Source organism: Vipera berus (genome assembly GCF_964194415.1).
Source record: "Vipera berus genome assembly, chromosome: 5".
In the NCBI taxonomy this organism is placed as follows: Eukaryota; Metazoa; Chordata; class Lepidosauria; order Squamata; family Viperidae; genus Vipera; species Vipera berus.
Window position 1 is genome coordinate 2814623 of NC_138207.1, and position 14895 is coordinate 2829517.

At 47.3% G+C, this 14895-nt stretch overlaps 1 protein-coding gene across 2 annotated transcripts in view; it reads left to right on the forward strand.

Annotated features, from left to right (window-relative positions):
• The window catches only part of LOC308669031 (choline-phosphate cytidylyltransferase A), a 43950-nt gene that overhangs the window by 16289 nt on the left and 12766 nt on the right, over nucleotides 1–14895 (forward strand). For both annotated transcript variants that reach the window (XM_081329473.1, XM_081329472.1), the window contains 2 exons: nucleotides 10393–10545; nucleotides 11922–12021. In XM_081329473.1, coding sequence (XP_081185599.1) covers nucleotides 10393–10545; nucleotides 11922–12021 — 253 coding nt within the window. The remainder of the gene's footprint in view (nucleotides 1–10392; nucleotides 10546–11921; nucleotides 12022–14895) is intronic.

Sequence of the window (14895 nt, forward strand, 5' to 3'; positions counted from 1 at the left end):
GGGGGGGACGCAGGGCGGGTTGTGTGGAGTGGGCCTGCTCTGTTTTGGGGCGGGGGGAGGGCAGCGGCAGGAACCGGTTCGCGGTGGGAGGGGAGCCGGGCGGAGGGCGACCGGGTTTGGGGGGAGCGGGGTGGATGGAAGAGCCGGGGAGGGGGGGTCAAAGGTCAAGGGGGGGCCCTCTGGGCGGCCGTGGGGGTGAAGTAGCTCTTAGGGATGTTGCATCAGAGCTGGGGAGGGGTCCTAAAGTGGAGGGGGGGGAGGGCAGGTGCAGACTTATGGGTCCAACCCGCTCCCCCCTCCCCGGGGTGGGACAATACGGGCAGGGGGGGAGGAAATCTTCTGGGCTGCTCTTTTCATTTATTTATAATTCGGGCTGCTATTTTTAATTGTGTTCTCAACACACACACACACACTCACACGCACGCAAGTCCTCGACTTACGACCGAGACGGAGCCCCAAGTTTCTCTTGTGCCAAGAGAAACTTTTTTTTTAAAGTGAGTTTTCTTGCCACCGCCCTTAAGCGAATCGCTGCAGTTAGTCACGCTTGTGTTATAAAGTGAATCTGGCTTCCCTTCCCTTTGGCTTGTCAGGAGGTCGCAAAAGTAGTGGGGAGATCACGTCACACACACACATACCCTTTCCAGGTCGCTGCGACCATCATATAAGTATGAATCGATTGCCGAGAGTTCTGAATTTTTGAATCACGTGACCCTGGAGGATGCTGCCCTGGCTGTGTGAAAAAAAATTTATTTTTTTATTTTATTTTAATTTCATTTATATCCCGCCCTTCTCTGAAGACTCAGGGCGGCTTACAAGCTTAGCAGTAGCAGCATCCTAACTCACTTTTTTCCCAGTGCGGTTGTCACTTGGAATGCTCACGTAAGTCGAGGACTGCCTGTATTTGTTTTATTGTTTACCATATGGCACGCGCAGGTAGTCCTCGGCTTACAACGCTTAGCTTAGTGACTGCTCAGTGTTACAACATCGCTGAGAGAAAAAAAGTGACTTCGGACCCTTTTTCACACTTGCGAGCGCTGTAACATCCCCACAGTCCCACGATCCAAATTCCGACGCTTGGCAGCTGGTTCGTATTTATGGCGGTTGCGGAGTCCCCTGGGACCATGTGATCCCCTTTTGCAACCTTGGTCATAAGTCATATGGCAGGGGCCTTCAAACTTGGCCCTTTCATGACTTGTGGACTTCAACTCCCAGAATTCCTCAGCCAGACATGCTGGCTGAGGAATTCTGGGAGTTGAATTCCACAAGTCATAAAAGGGTCAAGTTTGAAGACCCCTGTCGTATGGTCATAAGTGTGAAAAACAGCCATAAGCCACTTTTTTCAGTGCCGTAACTTTGAACCGTTACTAAACCAGCTTTTCTAAGTTGAGGAATACTTATATGTATGGGATCCAGCCTCTGACAAGGACCAGAGTCAAATTCAGTTGCCCTATAAATTCATTAAATAAACAGATGTCGGCTGGTATAAAAACAAGATGGCTGCAGAGGACACTGTGCAAGGCCTTGCCGTGCTACCCGGGCATTTACATCAGTGCTGTGTGCTTAAGGACATTGTGCAAAGGACAGGAATGGTGTGGTTGGCCTCTGGTGCAACTGGCCCAGGTTGCATAAACCAGGGGTGTGACTGTACTTTGTTATATTGGTTTTATATGACGTTGGCTGTTTCATTTTCTGTTTATTTCTATACTCTACCCAGAATCAGACATAGTGACTTTCAATGGCTTTCTCACTTTCTTGCACTGTTTGCAACGGAGCCTAAAATTTCTGTTCCTAGGTGAGACATTTCTTCAGTGAGTTTGCCCCATTTTATGATCTTTCTTGCCACGGTTCGTAAGGGCATCCCCGCAGCTGTTAAGGTAATAACACGGTTGTTAAGTGAATCGAATCAGAATAGAGCTGGAAGGTGCCTTGGAGGCCTTCTAGTCCAACCCCCTGCTCAAGCAGTAGACCGTTTCAGAACAAATGGCAGTCCCATCCCTTCTTAAAAGCCTTCAGTGATGGAGCACCCACAACATCTGGTGGCAAGCAGTTCCACTAGTTAATCGTCCTCCCCTTAGTTCCAGGTTAATAATAATAATAATAATAATAATAATAATAATAATAATAATAATAATAATGATGATGATGATGATGATGATGATGATGATGATGCCATGAAAGCGAAGATACAAAAATCTACTGACAATCGAAAGTGCTGACTTTGCAACGACAAAGTTGAAACTGTTTCACGTTTCATATGTGAGTGCAGCAAAATCGCGCAAACGGATTACAAAGCTAGACACGACCAAGTTGCTAAACTAACCCACTGGGCATTGTGTAAAAAATACGACTTGCCTGTGACCGAAAAGTCGTGGGAACATAGGGTGGAAAAAGTTGTGGGACCTCCGAATACAGACAGATTGCCATTTGGAACACAACGCTCCAGATATCGCAGTAGCAGAGAACCGAAGCATACAGTTGATTGATATCGCTGTACCAGGAGATGCCAGAGTCAAAGAAAAAGAACTGTAAAAAATTACGAAATACCACGACCTGGCCATCGAAACTGCGCGATTATGGATGAAACGCGTAACAGTGATACCCAATGTCATCCGGGCACTGGGAATGATGTCCAAAACCTTTGCAAAACACATCAAGAAATTGCAGCTTCCTGCAATAACTCCAGCAAAGCCACAAAAAACTGCGCTACTCGGAACATCTTACATCTTAAGGAGATACCTGGTTGATACCTAGGATGCTGGCAGCAACCCGTGTCAACCATTAGTGCCAGTCAATTTGAGTGTTCAGTTGACTGAGTTTCATGTTTTATGAATAAAAGCTTTATAATAATAATAATATTAATGTTGGAAGGGACCTTGGAGATCATCTAGTCCAACCCCCTACTCAGGAAACCTTATACCATATCAGACAAACGGCTGTCCAGTCTGTTCTTAAAAACTTCCAGGGTTGGAGCATCCACAGCTTCTGGAGGCAGGTTGTTCCACTGGCTAATTGTCTTCACTGTCAGGAAGTTTCTCCTTAGTTCCAGGTTGCTTCTCTCCTTGGTGAGTTTCCATCCGTTGCTTCTTGTCCTGCCTTCGGGCGCTTTGGAGAAGAGCTTGACTCCCTCTTCTTTGGGGCAGCCCCTGAGATACTGGAAGACTGCTATCCTGTCCCCCCTCGTCCTTCTCTTCATTAAACTAGACATCCCCAATTCCAGCAACCGTTTCTTATATGTTTTAGCCTCCAGTCCTCTAATCCTGTTTGTTTAGAGCAGGGGTGTCAAACTGCCGGCTCGCAGGCTGGATGCGTCATCCCAAAACCGCGCCTATCCCATTGGTGGCAAGAAAAAGCTCCGATACGTTGACATGTCTTGTTTAGAGGCTTTGGACAATAGCTTGACCCCCGTCTTCTTTGGGGCAGCCCCTCAAATACTGGAATACTGCTATCATGTCACCTTTAGTCCTTCTTTTCTTTGGCTTCCCCATTGACTTTGCTTGTCAGAAACTCACAAAAGGGGATCAGATGAGCCTGGGATACTGCAACTCATAAATGCGGTAATGAGTCAGTTGCCAAGCATCTGAATTTTAATCATATGATCATGGGGAATGCTGCCACGGTCTCAGGTGTGAAAAACTGGCCCTCAGTCTCTCTTTTTTCAATGCCCTTGTAACTTTGATGAGTCATTAAATGAACTGCTGCCAATCCAGGATTACCTGTCCTAACTTAACACCTGCAGAGATTCCCTTAACAATGGTGGCAAGACAAGTTGTAAAATGGGGCAATGTTCACTCGAGAGCTGCTTTGCTTAGCCACGTAAATGTTGGGCTCTGGTCTGGCTCATAAATCAAGGGTTACCTGTACTCTAACCTGGACCCCACGCAGGTAGGGTGACCTGCCCAAAAACTTGAAGGTGCAGCTGTTCAAGTATCCTGCAAAGCTGGTGGCATTCGCTAGTAATATTTTGCTAATGATTAACGCTGTTTATTGAATGTAAAAAGTTGGTTAGTTCGTTATCTTTTATCCTGCTCCCAACGGGCTTTGTGTGTGTGTGTGTGTGTGTGTGTGTGTGTGTGTGTGTTTTGCAGCTGCTGGCCCAATATTCAAAAGTGCTCTTTAAACATTGCGTGCTTCTGACATACCAAGTGCGGGCGTCTCATTGTGTTAGTGCAGCCATGGGCGTTGTGGAATCTGACAGTTGGCAGAATAGACAGAACTACCAGCTCACATAAGCTTTCCTCCCCAACCCCTTAAACGTAGCAGTCATTTCAGAGTGTGTGTGTGTGTGTGTGTGTGTTTGCGGGCAGGTGAGAAAAAAGTGGGATCTGGCGTCCAACCAAGGTGCTTTTTCAAGAGGCAACTGGAATGTCTTGTTTTTTTTTTCGTTTCGCTTCTGACGGAAGAAGCTTCTTCGGTTCTGACTGGATGGTGGGGAAGGGAAGGATTTACACTCCTCGCAGGAAAGCTGGTCCTTCACCTCCTTTTAGAGAGTTGTTGAGGCCACTTGGAGGTTTTACTCGTCTCCTCAGGGTCACCTGAGTGGTGCAAATGGGTGTGGGGCCTTCTTTGGCTGCAGGATGTTTTACTGCCCTGGACCCCATCACGGTTGAAGACGGGCACACAGGCTGTTGGGGATGAGTTTTGCGCGGTCTGAATCTCTTTAACTGATGGAGCACCCACAATGTCTGGTGGCAAGGAGTTCCACGGGTTAATTGTCCTCACGGTCAGGAGGTTTCTCCTTCGTTCCAGGTTGCTTCTCTCCTTGGTCAGTTTTTCCACCCGTTGTCTCTTCTCCTGCCCTCTGGTGCCCTAAAGCGAGGGGTTCCCAACCGGGGGGGGGGGGGGCGAGACAATATCCCAGGGAGTGTGAAAACTTGGGTTTTCAAAATCGTACGGTGTATGCATAATTTGTTGCCCTTATTTCGAACTTTTATAAGACGTGAGAGAATATATCAGAAGCTTTTAGGGGTCCGGGGTATAGAAAAGGTTGGGAGCCAGTGCCCTAAAGAATGTCCATTGCCCTCTTTCTGTGGCATTGTTCTAGAGCAGGGGTCTTCAAAATTGGCCCTTTCCTGACTTGTGGACTTCAACTCCCAGAATTCCTCAGCCAGCGTGGGGGAACTGTGACCCCTTCATGACTCGTGGACTTCAACTCCCAGAATTCCTCAGCCAGCGTGGGGGAACTATGGCCCCTGCATGACTTGTGGACTTCAACTCCCAGAATTCCTCAGCCAGCGTGGGGGAACTATGGCCCCTGCATGACTTGCGGACTTCAACTCCCAGAATTCCTGAGTCAGCGTGGGGGAACTATGGGCCCTTCATGACTTGTGGACTTCAACTCCCAGAATTCCTCAGCCAGTGTGGGGGAACTGTGGCCCCTTCATGACTGGCGGACTTCAACTCCCAGAATTCCTCAGCCAGTGTGGGGGAACTATGGCCCCTTCATGACTTGCGGAGTTCAACTCCCAGAATTCCTCAGCCAGCGTGGGGGAACTCTGGCCCCTTCATGACTTGCGGAGTTCAACTCCCAGAATTCCTCAGCCAGCGTGGGGGAACTATGGCCCCTGCATGACTTGCGGACTTGCGTGCCTGGCTGAGGAATTCTGGGAGTTGAAGTCCACAAGTCATAAAAGGGCCAAGTTGGAAGACCCCTGCTCTAGAGCAAAGACGTCCAACCTCAGCGATGTCAAGACTTGTGGGTGTCAACTCCCAGAATTCCGCAGCCAGCATGAGGAATTCTGGGAGTTGAAGTCAGGAAGTCTTGAAGCTGCTGAGGTGGCCCATCAGGTTATGCCATCGGGAAGAAGTTTCTTCCTGATCTGAACGCCCTCACGGTGCTTTTTTCTTGTGCATTGGGAAATTCTTCTAAGAACTAGGTCAGGGGTAGGCAACCTCGGCTCTTTTATGACTCATGGACTTCAACTCCCAGAATTCCTGAGTCAGCTATGCTGACTCAGGAATTCTGGGAGTTGAAGTCCATGAGTCATAAAAGAGCCGAGGTTGCCTACCCCTGAACTAGGTGTTGGGCGTGTATCATTAAAAGCACCACAACGGAAAAAGCTTTCACAAAATTGGCGCTCGCTCATAGCACATGGACAGAGCATGTGATTCCTCAGAGCGCAGGCTCCACAATCTCGTTTTCTGGGCTTGGTGGCCTCTCCTTTCCAGAGGATGTGCGTGTTTGGGACCTGCCTCTCCTGGCCTGGACAACCTCCTGACAGGCAGATGTAGTGCAAGCATTTCCTTCCCTCCCAACTTACACGTCAGATCAAGAATTGTCCCTCCAAGTACCGTCTCTTTAGAAGAGAGGAGAGGAGAGGAGAGGAGAGTAGAATAGGGAAAATGAATAGAATAAAATGAATAGAACAGAGAAAGAATAGAATAGAATAGAATAGAATAGAATAGAATAGAATAGAATAGAATAGAATAGAATAGAATAGAATAGAATAGAATAGAATAGAATAGAATAAATATAGAATAGAATAGAATAGAATAGAATAGAGGGTTCCAGAGGGCGCTTGGGCCGATACCTATCACCCTTACCCACAGCCCAGTTGATGCTCTGGTGGAGGCCTGGGAAACGGCCGCCACCAGGGCACTCGACTGCGTTGTACCCATGCGACCTCTGATTCGGCGCAGATCCCGTTGGGCCCCATGGTTCTCTGTGGAGCTCCGGGAGATGAAGCGTCGGAGACGAGGTCTAGAGAGCGGTTGGAGATCCAGCCGATCCGAATCCGACCGATTGCAGTTAAGAACCTTTATAAGGTCTTATCTTGCGGCGATAAGGACGGCGAAGTCTAACTACTTTGCCGCCCTTGTCGCATCCGCAGATAATCGCCCGGCCGCCCTGTTTAGGGTGACTCGCTCCCTCCTTAGTCAGGAGGTGAGAGAGGATCCCTTGCAGGGACGAGCCGAGGAGTTTAGTCATCATCTGGCGGACAAAATCGCTCGGATCCGGACCGGCCTGGACTCTGACTGGGCAGAGTCTGATGTGGAGGAATCAGGCGGTCTTGAGCATGTTATCTGGACTGAGTTCGACCCTGTTTCCCCTGATGATGTGGACAGGATCATGGGGAGACTGAGCTCCACCACCTGTTTGTTGGATCCGTGCCCCTCCTGGCTAGCTTATGCGGCTCGGGAGGGAACACGAGGCTGGTTCCATGCAGTAATAACTGCTTCTTTGAAGGAGGGTGTCTTCCCTGCCGCCTTGAAGGAGGCGGTGGTGAGACCCCTCCTCAAGAAGCCTGCTTTGGACCCGGCTGTTTTAAACAACTATCGTCCAGTCTCCAACCTTCGCTTTCTGGCGAAGGTTGTTGAGAGTGTGGTGGCGCATCAGCTCCCTATGTTCCTGGAGGAAACTGATTATCTGGACCCGTACCAATCGGGCTTCAGGCCCGGACACAGCACGGAGACGGCATTGGTCGCACTGGTGAATGATCTCTGGAGGGCTAGGGACAGGGGCTGCTCCTCTGTCCTGGTCCTATTAGATCTCTCAGCGGCTTTTGATACCATCGACCATGGTATCCTGCTGCGACGTCTCAGGGGGTTGGGAGTGGGAGGCACCGTTTTACGGTGGTTCTCCTCCTACCTCCAGGGCCGCTCGCAGTCGGTGTTGACAGGAGGGCAGAGATCCGCCCCGAGGTCTCTCGTTTGTGGAGTTCCTCAGGGGTCGGTTCTCTCGCCTCTCCTGTTCAACATCTACATGAAGCCGCTGGGTGAGATCATTCGTGGTTTTGGGGTGGGGTATCACCAGTACGCTGATGATACCCAACTTTTTCTTTCCACCCCAAACCAACCCAGTGATGCCCTCTCCGTGATGTCCCGGTGCCTGGAGGCGGTCCAGGTCTGGATGGGGAGAAACAGGCTTCGTCTCAATCCCGCCAAGACTGAGTGGCTCTGCATATTGGCGTCTCGGGTTAACCATGTTATTCCACCTCTAACGATGGGGGGTGAGGTGTTGCCCCCCGTTGATAGGGCTCGCAACTTAGGCGTCCTCCTGGATTCACGGCTCAATTTTGAAGATCATATAGGAGCCGTGACCAGGGGGGCTTTTGCACAGGTTCGCCTGGTGCGCCAGTTGCGTCCCTATTTGGACCGAGACGCCCTACGCACAGTCACTCATGCGCTTGTGACCTCCCGTTTGGACTACTGTAACGCTCTCTACATGGGGCTGCCCTTGAAGACCACTCGGAGGCTTCAACTGGTGCAGAATGCGGCCGCGCGAGTTGTAATGGGGGTTTCCCGATACTCCCATGTAACACCTCTACTCCGCGAGCTGCATTGGCTTCCGGTTGCCCTCCGGGTGAAATTCAAGGTGCTGGTTATCACCTATAAAGCCCTACATGGCCTGGGTCCGGGTTATTTGAGGGAACACCTGCTGCCGGCATCAAACGCCCTTCGCCCAGTGCGCTCCCACAGGGAGGGTCTGCTCAGGGTTCCACCGGTGAGAGATTGCCGGCGGGTGACACCCAGGGATAGGGCCTTCTCTGTGGGAGCGCCTGCCCTCTGGAACCAGCTGCCGGTGGAGCTGAGGACTGCCCCCGACCTCCGATCATTCCGCCGGGGCCTGAAGACCTGGCTCTTCGAGCTCTCGGGCCCAGACTGAGGAGGAATTTTTAATTTGGGGTTCTTTTTTTAACTGACTACAGGGTTAATTTAATTTCTTTTTTAATTTGGTTCTTAATTTTTGTATTTTGGATTTTTAATTCCCTGTAAACCGCCCTGAGTCCTCAGGGAATAGGGCGGTATATAAATACAATTAAATAAATAAATAAATAAATAAATATAGAGTAGAATAGAATAAAGGTGAAGGTAAAGGTTCCCCCGCACACGCGTGCTAGTCGTTTCCGACTCTAGGGGCCGGTGCTCATCTCCGTTTCAAAGCCGAAGAGCCGGCGCTTGTCCGAGGACGTCTCCGTGGTCATGTGGCCGGCATGACTAGACGCCAAAGGCGCACGGAACGCTGTTACCTTCCCACCGGAGTGGTCCCTATTTTTCTACTTGCATTTGTACGTGCTTTCGAACTGCTAGGTTGGCAGACGCTGGGACGAGTAACAGGCGCTCACTCTGCTACGCGGCACTCGGGATTCGACCCGCCAAACTGCCGACCTTCCAATCAACAAGTTCAGCGTCCTAACCCACTGAGCCACCGCGTCCCTTCATAGAATAGAATAGAATAGAATAAATAGAATAGAATAGAATAGAATAGAATAGAATAGAATAGAATAGAATAGAATAGAATAGAATAGAATAGAATAGAATAGAATAGAATAGAATAAAAATAGAATAGAATAGAATAGAATAGAATAGAATAGAATAGAATAGAATAGAATAGAATAGAATAGAATAGAATAGAATAGAATAGAATAGAATAGAATATAGAATAGAATAAATATAGAATAGAATAGAATAAATATAGAATAGAATAGAATAGAATAGAATAGAATAGAATAGAATAGAATAAATATAGAATAGAATAGAATAGCATAGAATAGAATAAATATAGAATAGAATAGAATAGAATAAATATAGAATAGAATAGAATAAATATAGAATAAATATAGAATAGAATAGAATAGAATAAATATAGAATAGAATAGAATAGAATAGAATAGAATAGAATAGAATAGAATAGAATAGAATAGAGAAAATGAACAGAATAAAATGAATAGAATAGAGAAAATGAATAGAATAGGAGAAAATGAATGGAACAGAATAGAGAAAATGAATAGAGAAAGAATAGAATAGAGAAAATGAATAGAATAGAGAAAGAATAATATAAGGAATAGAATAGAATAAGAAATAGAATAGAATAGAATAGAATAACAGAGTTGGAAGGGACCTTTTAGGTCATCTAGTCCAACCCCCATCCAAGCAGATAGTTCAGGCATGTCAAACTGCCATTCCACAGGCCCGATGCATCGTACTGAAACTGCGCCCAAACCCATTGCCGGCAATTTTGAGGAGGGGGGGGATTCACGATACGTCGCGTGACGTCGCGAGCTTGGCAGGTAGTCCTCGACTTGTGACAATAACTCTGTCCCAAATTTCTGTGGCTGAGTGAGAATTTTGTTCAAGTGAGTTTTGCCCGCAGAACTGCCCGCAGTTTCCAAGCCGGGTTGCCGGGATGGGAGGGAAGAGGGGGGAAAAAAACAAAAACAACCCCCCCCCCGGTATGAACTGTGCCCAGTATTGCCTGGACAGCTCGTTTTCCTGCCGTAAGAGCGCCACACCAGTCCCCTCCCTCCCTCCCTCCCTCCCTCCCTCGCCCCACTTCTCCTGACCGCCTTCTGCTCCGCTGGCATTCGGCCGTGCCAGACAGCCGGGCACTCCGCCACCCCCACTTTCCCTTCGCTCGGAGGGCTCTTAAAAAAACGCCTGCTTGGATTCCCCCAGGTGTCTCCAGCCGATCTGCCAGAGGCGATTTCCGGCATGGATCCCCAGATCTCGGCCCGATTAAACTCCAGGAAGAGGAGGAAAGAAGGAGCGGGTCCCAACGGGGCCGCCCAGACGGACGGCATCCCCTTAAAAGTGCCCCGCAACTGCATAGTAAGTGGGAGAAGGGCCGGGCGGGCGGGCTTCGACTCCCCGGAGGCTTAGGAAGTGGGCGGACTTCCCTACCCAGAATCCTCCCAGCCAGCATGGCTGACTGGGGGATTCTGGGAGTTGACGTCCAGCCGCTTTCGAGAGGCTGAGGATGAAAGGGGCTTCTCTATGGTGACTCAATCCCTGTTTTTCTCCTGGGGGGGGGGAAAATCACACTTGTTAACCGCAGCCTGTTTTCCCCCCCTCAGATTCAGGGTTGGACTAGATGACCTCCAAGGTCCCTTCCAACTTGGTTGTTGTCGTCATCTCGGTTGACGCAAATGTTTTGTTTTGTTATTTCTTTTTGATTTTTATTTCTTCTTTTTATTTTACTTATTTCTTTATTTTATTCTGCCTGCTTTTTGTGCTGCTACTTTATTTTTTTATTTCGTTTTAACTTTTATTATTTTGGTTTTACTTTGTTTTAATTTCTTTTTATTTTACTTATTTTTTTATTTTATTTTGCCTGTTTTTTATCCTACTTTATTTTTTATTTCATTTTAACTTTTATTATTTTGGTTTTTATTTTAATTTCTTTTTATTTTACTTATTTTTTTATTTTATTTTGCCTGCTTTTTATGCTATTTTATTTTTTATTTCATTTTAACTTTTATTATTTTGGTTTTACTTTACTATTTTAATTTCTTTTAATTTTACTTATTTTTTATTTTATTTTATTTTGCTTATTTTTCATTTCACTTTTTATTTCATTTTAACTTTTATTTATTACTTTTGTTTTACTTTGCTTTATTTCATTTTAATTTATTTTTATTTTACTTATTTTTTATTTTCCTTTATTTTGCTTGTTTTTTAATTTCATTTCATTTTTATTTCATTTTAACTTATTTTTATTTTTATTTGCTTTATTTTAATTTATCTTAATTTTACTTATTTTTTATTTCATTTTTTATTTCATTTAAACTTTTGTTTATTCTTTTTGATTTGCTTTAATTTCATTTCTTTTTATTTTGCTTATTTTTTATTTTCCTTTATTTTCCTTACTTTTTATTTCTTTTTAGTTTTCATTTTAACTTTTATTTATTCTTTTGGCTTTACTTTGCTTTACTTTATTTATTCTCATTTCTTTTTATTTTCTTTATATTTATTTTATTATATTACTACGCTGGCTGGGGAATTCTGGGAGTTGGTCGACACGTCTTAAAACTCGGCAAGCTTCGGGAACATTGCTATAAAATAAATTGCTCCAGGGCTAACCTTCACACTAACATATGCTACCATAATTGTATAATTCCTTCACTGATGCCTCTTTTCCTAACCCTCACAAACGCTGAATAAACACGTCCCTTTTCTGATTTTTATTTTTATTTTTTTAAACCCAGGGATTGCGAGAGCCAGCTCCATTTTCCGACGAGCTGGAAGTGGACTACAGCAAGCCCTACACACGAGTCACATTTGAAGAGGCAACGAGAGGAACGCCCCGTAAGTGTTTTATCTGTAAACCGAAAACCTTCAATACTTGTCGCGCAGGGGGTCCTCGACTTACGACACTGACCACTGACGTAAGACACTGACAATGACTTACGACCGTTTTTCGCCCTGACCATTGCCGCATGTTCAAAAGTTAGTCACGCTTGGCAACTGATTCATATGTCTCACGGTCTGTTTGCCCCATTTTACGACCTTCCTGGCCACGATCGTTAAGGGAGTCGCTGCGGGTGTTCAGTTAGTAACACGGTCGTTAAGCGAATCCGGCTTCCCCATTGACTTTGCTTGTCAGACAGTCGCAAAAGGGGATCACATGACAAACACACACACCCGGGACACGACAACCGTCGTAAATATGAGTCGGTTGCCAAGCATCCGACTTTGGATCACGTGACCAGGGGGATGCCGCAACGGTCGCAAGCGTGAAAAAAAGGGGTCATCAGTCACATGTTTCGGCGCCGTCGTAACTTGGAACGGTCACCAAACGAAAAGTTGCAAGTCCGATTTTTGGCCAACAACGACTCCAGTGCAAAAAAGGTGGTGCGAATCAGGGGGGTTACCTGACCCTTTATAAGCGTCGTAACTTAAAGACCTAATGGGCGGGCGCCATTACGGTCACAACTTGAGGACCGCCTGTGTGCCAGCCGAATGCCCGCAGGAATCTTTGCTCTTCTGACCTACATAAACCTTTGCAAACTGAGAAGGGATGTTGCGGCCGAGATTAAGAGCCTTTTCAGCTTCGGCAGCTGTTAGAGAAACTTTCTGGCAGCCGAGAGTTAAGCAGGCGGGGAAAGTAACTCCGGCCCGGCAGGGAGGAAAGGTCAGCATCGCGGCCGAGTTAGAGGACATTTGCAGCCCCACCTCCCCAGCTTTAGGACGGGTTTTTCTAGCGCTGATGGTGTTGCCTAGTTGGGTCATGAGACATCTGCAAGAAAAGGACCCAGCTCAGAGAGCCCCAAGGACCCCTCAGTTCTCCTCCTCCTCCCCCCCCTCCCACTGGTGATGTTCCTTAGTTGGGTCATGAAATGTCTGCAAGGAAACCACCCAGCTCAGAGAGCACCAAGGAACCCCACAGTCCTTTCGTTCCTCCTCTTCCTGCTCCTCCTCCTCCTCCTCCTCCTCTCTGCAAACAAACCCCTCTCCCTTCTAGCACTGATGATGTTACCTATTTGGGTAATGAAATGTCTGCAAGAAACAACCAAGCTCAGAGAGCACCAAGGACCCCACACTCCTTCCTTCCTTCCTTCCTTCCTTCCTTCCTTCCTTCCTTCCTTCCTTCCTTCCTTCCTTCTTCCTTCCTTCCTTCCTTCCTTCCTTCTTTCTTTCTTTATTTCCTCTCCTCCTCCTCCTCCTCCTCCTCCTCCTCCTCCTTTTCTCCACAAGCCCCCCTCCCTTCTAGCACTGATGATGTTCTCTAGTTGGGTCATGAAACGTCTGCAAGAAAATAACCCAGCTCAGAGAGCATCAAGGAACCCACAATCCATCCACCTTTCTTTCTTTCTTTCTTTCTTTCTTTCTTTCTTTCTTTCTTTCTTTCTTTCTTTCTTTCTTTCTTTCTTTTTTTCTTTCTTCTTTCTTTCTTTCTTTTTCTTTCTTTCTTTCTTTCCTCTTCTCCTCCTCTTCCTCCTCTCTGCAAACCCCCCTCCCTTCTAGCCCTGATGGTGTCCCCTAGGTCCGTCATGAAACGTCTGCAAAAAGAGGACCAAGCTCAGAGAGCACCAAGGAAACCCCCCCCCCAGTCGTCACCCTCCTCCTCCTCCTCCTCCTCCTCCTCCTTTCCACAAGCACCCCTCCCTTCTAGCCCTGATGGTGTTCCCCAGATGGGTCATGAAAGGTCTGCAAGAAAACCACCCAGCTCAGAGAGCACCCGGGACCCCACAATCCTCTTTCTTTCTTTCTTTTTTCTTTTTCTTCTTTCTTTCTTTCTTCTTTCCTTCCTCGTTTCTTATCTCCTCCCTCCCTCCATTTCTTATTTCCTTCCTCCCTCCCTCCCAACCTCCCTCTACCCTTTTCTTCTTTCTTTCTCTTCCTTTCTCTTCTTTTCCTCCTCCTTTCCACAAGCCCCCCTCCCTTCTAGCCCTGATGATGTTCCCCAGATGGGTCATGAAACGTCTGCAAGAAAATCCCCAAGGTCAGAGAGCCCCAAGGACCCCACAATCCTCTTTCTTTCTTTTTTCTTTTTCTTTTTTCTTTCTTTCTTCTTTCCTTCCTCCTTTCTTATCTCCTCCCTCCCTCCATTTCTTATTTCCTTCCTCCCAACCTCCCTCTACCCCTTTCTTCTTTCTTTCTCTTTCTCTTTCTTTCTCTTCTTTTCCTCCTCCTCTCCGCAAGCCCCCCTCCCTTCTGGCACCGATGATGTTCCCTCGTTGGGTCGTGAAACGTCTGCCAGAAACCCACCCGGCTCAGAGAGCGCCCAGGAGCCCACCCTTCAGCTTCCAGAGCTACCAATGTCCTCTTCTCCCTTGGCGTGCCTGCCGCATCCCTTGGGCTACCCACCTCTCTGGCTATTTCGACTCGGCTCGCTTTTTTTACACGGGCCAAAGCTGGCCGTGACCGCATGCAGGTGGCATCCTGGCCTGGTATTTCTCAACTCACACTCCCAGCCCCGACAAAAATATCCCCGGCTGAGCTTTAAATTCCAGGCTGCAAGTTCAGGGGGGGGGTCCTTTGGCTATCCTTGAAGCTGCTGGCAGATCTCTCTCCCGGCCGCCACGTGGCTTGACGCTTATTTTTATTATTATTATTTTAATTCCATTTCTATCCCGCCCTTCTCCGAAGACTCAGGGCGGCTTACAAGCTTAGCAGTAGCCTTCATTCTATGTATATGCCTGCTTATTAGGGCTTTCACACACACACCAAGCGGCATTA